The following is a 10,836-nucleotide window of genomic DNA, read 5'->3' as shown; positions in this document are numbered from 1 at the left end:
CACCATACAATATACTTCAAATTTTTTATCCGCTTAAAAAGTATTGTAGTAGTGCAATGCCCCCCCCAGATTTGCGCTCACACTACACAAGTGGACCCAAGTAGGCTTACGTCATTATAATGCAAATAAAGATATCTACTCTCTTTCATCAGAGTCATCAGAATGGAGTTCATTGTAATTATATGACTGACTTGTTTGTGACATTAAAGTAACAAGAAAGCAATTCGAGAGCAGACTGCTCCTAATATGCTTTAAAATCTCACTCACGGTTTTTGAATGTCATAAACCGATAAAGAAGTCCAGCCACACTATTATTTGGGGTCATTTGGGACTCCAAATGTGTGATATGTTGCTGTACATAGTTGTGTGGTACATATCAGAACGGTTTTGAACAGCGACTGCTGAAGTTTATTATTTTATATGTTAAATTATTATACCCAACCTGCGTTCGAGGCACACATGAAACTTTTAGACCTAGATTCACACTAGATTCTCGGGTCGGACCTTGGGTTTTCGGATCTAAGTTGACACGTGAAGACCTCTAATGTAAGTACCATTTTTTTTTATTTCGAGCTTCTTTAATATAAGGATCAAGCTAAAAGTAAAAAGTTGATGTCTGCCACACATCCAAGTAGCATCCTTGGACAGAATTGTAATCAGGTCCAGATGCTCTAGAATAACATTGACTGACGGTGCATGGATAATTGACCTGGATAACTAGAACCTTTATAAACAGTTTATCAACAAAGTTAAGAATGAAGCAGGAAATGGCCGCATTTCAGTAACTTAGTCTGTATCACATCAAAACCCCGGAATGACCTTGAAAGCTGTGAAAACAATAACAAACTTTAGCCTGAGCAACTTTAAGCCTCATTTTAGATTCAACTTTTTGTTACTCTGACAAACGCGCCAGTTTGCAACAACAATCCCTGTTATTTTTCAGATCAGCTTCGTCTGCAAAAACAAATAGCTCCTTCAATGATCACACGGATGCAAAATTCTTTGCAGAGAGTAGAAGATGCTATCGCAAAAGAACGCCGTAAAACAAAAGTCTTGATCAATATCTTCATCGTTCACATTGTTGAGAAACTACCAAACCTCGCAATGAACCAGCATAAGTGGAAACAGATACAAAAGGAAAGGTGAACAAACTTTCATCTAGTGCGTTTATGTACGCATGTAGAGGATCTGAGTCTGGGTGGGTAGTATTAAATGGAAAAACAAGACTGACAAGATACTGCAACTATGTAAACCAACCAGACGTAAAGACAAAAAGCACTTAAATATGGCAACTGTTCATTTTGTAAGGGAAAATTTATTTAGCCCCAAGCACAGAAGAGACTGAAACAGGAAAGAAACTGTCAAGGGAATGCAAACTCATAATGGAAACTAGAAATTCATTGAGACAAAAATGTTACACGTATAAAAGCTTCAGAGCAACAAGCTGAATCTGCTCCCTAAAAATCCTAAACCTAACCAAAAAAGTCCATGCAAAACAGATTTTTTTTGTCTTCATGTACCCATCATTTTATCATTCAGTAAAACACAAGAGCGTATTATAGACAATATTTGTGCTGAATGTTGATGCCGTTTTTCTTCATACAATGAAAGTGAATAGAGACCAACAGTGAGTGATTCACCTTAACATCCCTTTTTATGTTTCACAGAGGAAAGCAAGTCATTTGGAACCAGAACAAAACAACGGTGAGTAAACGAAGACAATGAACGTTTCTGGGTGAACTGTTTCTTTAAGAAACTAGGTAGGTTAGCTTGCGTGAGCAGGCTGTTTCTCAAGGAAGCCCGTGATGACAGTGCTGGCGGTAAAACGATCAGAGTCTCTGTGTGTTTGAACACTGGGGGCATCGGTAAGTATTCATTACCTCCCGCTGGAACCGTCTCATTTCACTTCGGCCCTGTCTGACTCCACTGCGGTTCGTCTCTTCCACCTCCATTCTCTCAGCATGATCCAGCTCCAACGCCTCCAGCTTCTCGATCACATTTGAGCGCCCACTAAGAATGCAGAATGAGAGATTGTTTAGTAGATTGGTAAAAACAAGTTTAACTATACAGCCTGCCTCTTCTTTATTGTGTTGGCTAATCTTCAGCTGATTCTAGTCATTTTTGTGGAATTGTATGTTACCAGTTTGCAGTTTGTACATTTTAAAAAGATCCATTGACAGAAATGGAATATTTTCAGTGGTATTTTTATTGGTGTATAAAGGCCATTTCTATCTTTATACACTGCACGTCACTTTACATGGAAGTCACAGTTTTGTGCCACCATGTTTCTACAGTAGCCCTTAATGATCAAACTGCTCTACAGAACGTGTTTGGTCACTATGTTGTCTCAGACTTCATCTTGTTTGTCCTGTGGCGGCTACTGTAGAAGCAACCGGTCAAATGTGTTTTTGACCATCTCTGAATGTGGACGTTTTATATCCCATTTACACCTGTATTTAGTCTCTCTGCTGACGAAACTGAACAAATATAAATGCATCTGGTTGTTGAAGCCACATACATAGGGCTTTACTCACTTACTAAATATAAGGACGTCACTCACAAGTTAGCCACGCCAGAAGCAAACAAACAAAGACGTGTTGGCTCATTGCTTTATGCTGCGACAAAAGTGCAGAAAAAAACTTTGTAGAACCAATAAAACAGTACAATGATGAACCCCTTTATATTAAACAAAGAAGTAAAACTTTTATTAACAAACATTTCTTGTTAGAGAGTTATTTTGTCTCATTTTCCTGCTGCTCTGTACTGCGAGCAGCAGCATGTGCTTGACTCAGTGTAAGTGACTGAGGGTCCGTTGCCCAACATAATAAGTGCTGTTTTTGGTTGCATAAACATCGCTGTAAGTTTCTTAAAGCAGATTATTACATGGCTCGATGGAATGCTTGATTCTGATTGGCCAGTCACGATTCACGATATTTACAGGATTGCTATTCCCAGATAACAACCGCTCAAAACTAATAACACAAAGTAACGTGGATGCTGCAAATCATTTTGACAGGTACAGTTTAATAATACACAAAAATTTAATATAAATAGGGGTTAAATTGGGATTTGTTATGTGGGTAACCAGGGTAAAATGTTTAATACTGATGACAGCAAAGCCCTGGTGTGTTTCAATAACATGCTGGACCGGATTTCATAAGTTTCAGCTTTGAAGCTGTGCCAGAGGTTGCCCCAAAATATAAAAAAGGATTTGAACTTTAAATGATGCAAATCTATGAGTCTGACACCCTATATGCTTTCTTAATATTTTTTATCATTTGAAACCTCTTTAAGGTCTTAAATTGTGCTTGTTGGTTTGATATGTTTTATAATGAAAACTCATTTACATAGTGCCCAGTTACCTTGAATATGAATATTTTATTTATTAATCAACAGTACGAATGGGTTCAAATAAATGTGTCACTTTACATATTAATGTAGCACCTTTCATTACCATTTCCTAACTCAGCTCACAAAAATGTCTGAAAATATGAAATGAATGTTGAGTATTTTTGGGATATGCGCAGCATTGTCCGCCCTCCTTAAAAGGAAACAAAAAAGCCAGTAAGTGAGGAATTTACGTCACATGACTCACAGCCTCATTGGCTTCTGGGTACATTGTGGCAGAACTCCCACAAACCCAAATTAAACCAAAATGGAGACTTTTTCTTTTGGACAGGTTTATGAATTCTTCAGTCCTGCTCATCTGTGAATGGTCTCCTTGGGGGAAAGGGAGCTCCCTTAATGTCAAATACATCAACATTTTTATTTCAAACGTTCCAGGACTTTTAATCTCTGACCTCTGACAAAGGGTTCCCAAAAATGAAAAGTAGTAATTACATTAAATGACAGCTCACTTCTGTCACAAGTGCTGCCAACATTAGCAGGGGGTGGATATAATTATCCCTATTGTTTCATATTAAAAGCATGTACAGGTCCATATTGCAAAACGCCTGGTATTTGGTTCTCTTGATTTGGCCTAATAAGGCGAGTGTTGTTTTATCTTCTGTGTGGTGCTATCCGCCGCACAACTCTCTCGAGTCTCAGTGCGGTCTAGAGAAAAGGCTTTTATGGGTAAGTGGCTGAAATGCTTTATGTCTTTAAAAGGAGAGAAAGAGAGAAAATCTAAAGAGAGAGAGAGAGAAAAGCCATGTGACGGGAAAAGCCTGTGATTACCTTCTCTCAGGGCTGAAGACAGAATCTTTGTCCTGTCTTTCAGGACTGCGAAGACGACTGCGTTTCTCTGCCTTGTGGGCTTCGCTATCACTGCGGCGGGGCAGAGGGCGATGGAGGCGCCCAATTGGTTCAGTCGGGTGGCTGTCGCTGCTGGTGACAGTGCTGCCGCTGGCTTCTGAGTCTAGAGAACTCATGGAGCCGCTGATGTGGGAACCGTTGGACAGCAGACTGCTGCCTGATGGGAAGGGGTCACTGGGAGCAGGAGAGAGGCAGCGGGGGATGCCCCCAAGCTCTCCACTGTGCCTGCTAGATGAGCTGCCTGTGGGGGACAGGGGATCGTGAGAGGGCTGGGAAACAGCCGAGTGGAAGGAGAGCCCGCTCCGGTCCACCTCGTCACCGTTTACAGAGCTTTGATCTGAACACCGACTCAGCATTGACCCCTCGCCTATTGAATGAAATATAAAAGAATAGCGTGAGAGTACGTAATGTACTTTGCTGGCCCTGCCACAATGATATACTGCTATTGGAAGCAACAAAGTTATTTCCTAATTTCAAAAACCTTATCTAGGTACTGTTACCATGGTAATATATTTAACCAAACACTAGGTAAGTGTTTAATGCATAAAAACCTGTTCAACAAACGCAACATAGCTAAACAACAGTACTGGTCTGACTAAGAAGAAAAAGTTCTGTCAACTAACCCAAAGCTTTCTCAGACTGGTGGTCCTGCATGGGCCATGCTTATTATTGTATACGTTACATTATGACCTTGTATATTTTTACTTTAAGTTCCCATTAAATGGCCTGACAAGTGCAGTTTTCTTTCCTGTGTTGATGTGTTTCTATTGAAACAGGATATCGGGGTGGGCCACATTGAAGCCCTCATCCCTCATCATGCCACAGCCGTGAACCATGATTTAGTATTTGCTATTACTAGTTGAAGGCTGAGGGTATTAAAGAAAAGGTTGCATTCTGATTCTAGAAAACTGTATTAGACAAAAATGTTTGGTCAGACTATACATTATGTCTGGTAAAGATTTAAATGGTCTAGGAGTATGCTAGCATACAGATGACATCAAAGCTAATAAACACAAACATAAAGCCACAAAATTTGCAATTTGAATTTTTTTAAGGACTTCCACACCAGTAGAATGCAGTTGGGAACCAAGTGGTGACATTTCACTAGCAGACCACGTCTGGGACACGTCTGCCTCTCGGCTCTGCAGCTCCTCTTGCCATATGATAGAACTGGAATCTGGAGTTTTATCAGCATCAGGGATGCCTGAACCAGTCACTGCTACCTTCGCTGGGCCTGGCTCCTACAAACAAACATTTCAATAACTTTAATTTCATATGCAGTTAATTCCCACAGAAACATTAAACCCACCAAAGCTAAAAATCAAAAGGCCACAACAAATACCTGTGAGGTCGCTGGTTCTACTTTACGCTTCTTCTTTTGGTTTTGCTTGTTGGTTCTCGGATAAACCACTAGCTGTTCACTCCATCTGTAAAAAGACCGGTGGTTACAGCACTGTTGCATATGGCTCAAGCTTAACAAACCATAAATATAGGGAGATTTAAAAAGTTCACATAAAATGTAAGCAACTTGTGTGAAATCTTGTTTATTTTGATTAGACTATAACATATAAATAACAGTCAATATTTCCATCCACATTTATGTGGTGTCCCACATGGCTCTGTCCTTGGTCCTGGATTCTTTTCTCTTTATCTCCTTCCATTAACCAATATTTTCGCAAGCATCAGATTCCATATCATTGTTACGCAGATGATGTACAGCTTTATCTTCCAGTTTAAGGCGGAGTGCACAATTTCTGAAAACACTTTGGAAGAGGGAGTCAGGCCGACTACCAAAACACACTTGTAGCCAATCAGCAGTAAGGGGTGTGTATACTACCGACATCGTTGCCTAGGTTGCGTATGTGTAGGGTGGGTCTATCAAAAGAAGGTCCAGATTCTATTGGGGTAGGGGCGTGTTTGTCTAGGTGATTTCAAATGTCAACATTGGCTTTCAAAGATCAAGGACCAAGGCTTTTTAACCTGATGAAAATATATCTCCCCAGTCATTATTTGTTTGTTTGAATGAAGTTAAAAGTTGAATGGCAGACAACTTTCTTCACTTAAACGATTTAAAGACTGAAGTGTTGTGGATTCAGCCAATATGCTCTCAAATACTTTGGGTCCTATAACTAACACTCTAGGTACCTATGCGAGAAATATGTGAATAATTGGATTACTGCAATTCACTATATTTAGGGGTCACTCAATCATGTTTGTCTCACCTGCAACTGGTCCAAAATGCTGCAGCCAGATTTTTGACTGGGACAAGAGGGAACATATTTCGTCTGTTTTGGCTAGTTTGCATTGGCTCCTCTTTGAGTAAAGAATCCAGATCAAGGTATTATACGTCCCTGAATGGTTTGGCTCTAAACTACTTATTGGATCTTTTCTTCTACCATCAGACCAATAGGCCTTTAAGGTCATCAAACACACTGTATCTGTCAGTACCCAAAATGCGCTTAAAGCTTAAGGGGGATATGCATTTTCGGTGGCAGTACCGCAGTTTTGGAATAACCTGCCTTTTAGCTTGTGATCTGCCACTTCTGTATAGGTTTGTTAATCTCTACTTAAGACACGTTTTTTATTAAAAGGCTTATGGACTGGAGTAACTACAGTTTTCAGTTCAGTTTTTTGCATTGTATTGTATTGCAATTTTAATGTTGTAAACTTATTGCTAATTACATAATATTATTTTTCTGTTGTAGCCCTTTGGTCGACTCTTTCATTATTAAATGCTATATAAATAAATTAAACAAACTACATTTAATGTAACCCATTTCATGAACTTTTATTCACACAAGCAAGTTTTTAAGATTCAATTTGATCTTGACAAGGAATTGGTGGGGTAAACCATTGCATACCCATTGATGATCTCTTTATTGTCTCCTCGAATGTAGTACTCTTGCTCAGGTGTGATGATGCACAGTGCATTCTTTTGTCCTGTCCTGGGTTCAGCATCTATTACGTCTGTGCAGAGGTTCATGTTGACAGTTCCTTGTGGGAGCGTGCTCGGCTGTAAGGGATACCAGATGAAAAAAATTACTACATCTATCTGTTGAATCACAGCAAATTTTCAATGCCTCATTTCACTCATTTTAATCTTGATGGACGACCAAATTAACTTGTAGTGCAACTAGGGAATACATTTGATTAGTAAAACTGCCACTTTTGATTGAATCCATGACTTTGATGTCGCAAACAGCAGGGTTTACCAGCTACAGAACAACTGTGCAATAACAACAAGAACCCTAAAATCAGCAGAGGCCTTTTATGCCTCACATATCTACTGCAAAATGGCTAAATGACTTCTACACGGTTCGAAGCACACAAAAGCACAACATCTTTATCGTATCATACCTCTAGGCACTAGCTTAAAAGCATGATTTTTCATGATCAGAGTCAAAGATCCTGAAAATAATCTTATGACATGGATTATGAGAGAAGTACTGGCCAAATAATAAGATCATTACTTATTATAATGTGTTTAAAAAATATTTTCAAGATTGCCATTTCAGGGACTTTAAGATGTTTACAATTGTACGGTTCTGTCATTTGACCAACTACTTAATGAATGCTTGTCAATAAACGACCTTGGTTGCACCATCAGTTAAAACCCTCAAACCTTTAAAGGACAAGTTCGGTATTTTAGACTTAAAGCCCTGTTTTCAGATTGTTTATGGTGAAATAGAATGGTTTTGACTGAAATTTCGACATTTGCGGCTGTCCTGAGAATTTTCGCGTGTTTGTGTTTCATCTCAGACCTCTACAATGGGTTTATAGGTGCACTGGAACAATCCTTCCTAAAATGCATTAAACTTTCGTTTACAAAGACGTGAAACTCACCGAGTGGTCAGGGGTGTTCACTGGTATGCTCACACAAAAATCGCTCCAAAAGACGCATTCCAACAGGTTTTATCGTAGTTTTTACCAACTCCATTGACTTGTATTAGATGTGCTGTGAGGTACGGTATTACTCCGCGCCGGGAACTTTGTTTCTATTCTTGCAATTGGCAATGGCGGATTAGCGCCACCACCTGGGCTGGAGTGTTTATTATTCAAGCTCTAAGCGGAAGAATGTACGGGTGTCAGGCGTTTGGGAAAATAGGTCCACAAGTTAACAACGAATGCTAAAACAGCTGTTGGAATGCGTCTTTTGCAGCGATTTTTGTGTGAGCATATCAGTGAACACCCCTGACCACTCGGTGAGTTTCACGTCTTTGTAAACGAAAGTTTAATGCATTTTAGGAAGGATTGTTCCAGTGCACCTATAAACCCATTGTAGAGGTCTGAGATGAAACACAAACACGCGAAAATTCTCAGGACCGCCGCAAATGTCGAAATTTCAGTCAAAACCATTCTATTTCACCATAAACAATCTGAAAACAGGGCTTTAAGTCTAAAATATCGAACTTGTCCTTTAAGTACATTTCAATCAAATCAAACCACATCATATATATTATATCATATCTCATATAGGAATGTAAATTGGACAGTTCATTACAATGCAATACAATATCGATACTAACGATATAATACTTGTTGCTACTATAAAAGCTGATATTCAGGAGGAGAGAGGACACTGTGTTTTTCATGGACAACACGCGTCTTGTCTCTTTCATTGTGTTTTTCCTGCAACAACCACTTTGTTGCTGCATTGTAATCACTTGCTGACATTAGCAGATGAAAATAAACGAAAATGCATGCTTTGGCAGAAAAACGTAAATGGACGTTAGTCAATTTCAAGGTACCTTATATCGATATTTTACGCATGGCATCGACTCATTATATACTTAGGGAAATAATTGATGCATCAATCCATATAGATGTATTATTACACCCCTAATATCATGTCATATATTATCAAAATGTCACAAGCCGAATCCCAGGGCTATGCCCTCATCCCACATACTATAACACTGGTAGTTGACATAACATCAGTAAATCCGATTTAATTTTAGGTTAAAATGTACATACACATATAAAGAAAAGCTTCTTATTTTATGGCTTAACTTTTAACAGTTTTGCTCTGACTTAAATGTGACAATGCCATGTGACAAACTGGAAAAAGGTTTCAAATAGTTTTACAATTCACATGTGAAACTGACTGAAATTTCATGTTAACTATCTACATGCTACTGACCTATGACTGTGTAGCCATACAAGTACCCAATACCATACCATCAAATATTCCAGCACAGTGGTGGAGGTGTACACCACAAACAAGACATGAGACACTATCACAGGGAAATGGCTAAAACCACCAGACTAAACAACGGCCACATACCAAAAGTCCACTGAAATCCAAAAAATAATGGCTACCACACTATTGCATTGTGTTTCATTCCTGGCCACCACAGGAAAGAGCTCATTTACTTGTTCAAGAAGTTTATTCTGTTTCAGTAAAAGAAATCAATCTTTTGCAACAATTTCTCATTGGGACTCGACCAGTGAGTGGTCTAGTCTGGAAATCGGCACACCAACAAGGAGGTTAAACCGCCGCCGTTACATTCATCCACCCAGACTTCACTTTCATCTGGGACATGGCATTACTATAACCACTCCAACTCAAAACTACTCAGACCAGGACTCAAATTGGTGATCAGTTTGGCACAAGACTCAAGCAGGTTAAAGGCCTTTTTGAGATGGTGGAGTAAAGCTTAAATGCTGCACAATCATACACTACCTGGCCACCGCTACATTAGAAATACTACTACACGACTAGAAATGTCCTATAAAAAGGGACATACACCAACAGCTTCCAGATAAACACTTGGGATCAGCTCCTGATGACTCTGATAAAGCTGCGTCTTAATGTATTGCAGGGTGGTCTTGCTGAAAAGTTTTTTCTTAGTCCCCATAGTTATTTTTATAAACCTTTACTATGTGATCAGATGTTACCTATTGTAAAGTTACATTAAACCTTCACAGTGTGATCAGATGTCATGCAGTAATATTAAACCTTTACAATGTAATCATATGTTATCTGTCAGGAATTTCTTAAACCATATGCAAGCTCTGTAGATTCCACTTAAAAGGATTTAAGTCTCCTGATTTGAAGGAATAAATCTTGGCAAGTTTGCAATTTAATTCTATCATGGTGCATTACAAATGAAAATTAATTGGCGAGTTATTGGACTGGCTGGGGTGCACATGTGCTTTAAAAAAGACAAAATCACTGTTTACACTTTGTAAATATTGGTAGGCATAAGTACTTTAATAATTTTCAATGCTGCTCCATTAACTCCTGACAGGACTCAACATGCTCAATAGGTTACCTGCTGCGGCCACAGCCACTTCATATCGTCTACCCACGTGACGACTGATGGGACAATATGAGACTATCCGAGCGTTGTATGAAGTTTTCTCCATACTCCCAACTTAAAACATTTACGGCATTAGAAATATTTGTCATTTTGCTAAAGTTATAGTGAACTACAAACAATCTTCTAACCACTAAACTAGCTACGGATGCGGCGTGTCGCGCTAATGGAAGTCGGATGACAAAATGAGGAAGAGCGTAGAATTAAAAATGGGCGGGGCAGAATAAGGTGAATAGAAGCACTGGGGACCCAATTATAGCAC

At 39.2% G+C, this 10,836-nt stretch overlaps 1 protein-coding gene across 4 annotated transcripts in view; it reads right to left on the bottom strand.

The window, feature by feature from the left end:
* The window catches only part of mprip (myosin phosphatase Rho interacting protein), a 56,829-nt gene that overhangs the window by 27,681 nt on the left and 18,312 nt on the right, over positions 1-10,836 (bottom strand). For all 4 annotated transcript variants that reach the window (XM_065253538.2, XM_065253540.2, XM_065253541.2 and 1 more), the window contains exons 4-8: positions 7,116-7,267; positions 5,597-5,681; positions 5,321-5,495; positions 4,177-4,621; positions 1,881-2,010 (exon numbers count right to left, since the gene is read on the bottom strand). In XM_065253538.2, the coding sequence (XP_065109610.1) occupies positions 1,881-2,010; positions 4,177-4,621; positions 5,321-5,495; positions 5,597-5,681; positions 7,116-7,267 (987 nt within the window). The remainder of the gene's footprint in view (positions 1-1,880; positions 2,011-4,176; positions 4,622-5,320; positions 5,496-5,596; positions 5,682-7,115; positions 7,268-10,836) is intronic.

This window comes from Paramisgurnus dabryanus, chromosome 1, assembly GCF_030506205.2.
Source record: "Paramisgurnus dabryanus chromosome 1, PD_genome_1.1, whole genome shotgun sequence".
In the NCBI taxonomy this organism is placed as follows: Eukaryota; Metazoa; Chordata; class Actinopteri; order Cypriniformes; family Cobitidae; genus Paramisgurnus; species Paramisgurnus dabryanus.
The sequence above is the reverse complement of the archived record's forward strand: the minus strand, read 5'-3'. Positions and strand labels throughout refer to the sequence as shown.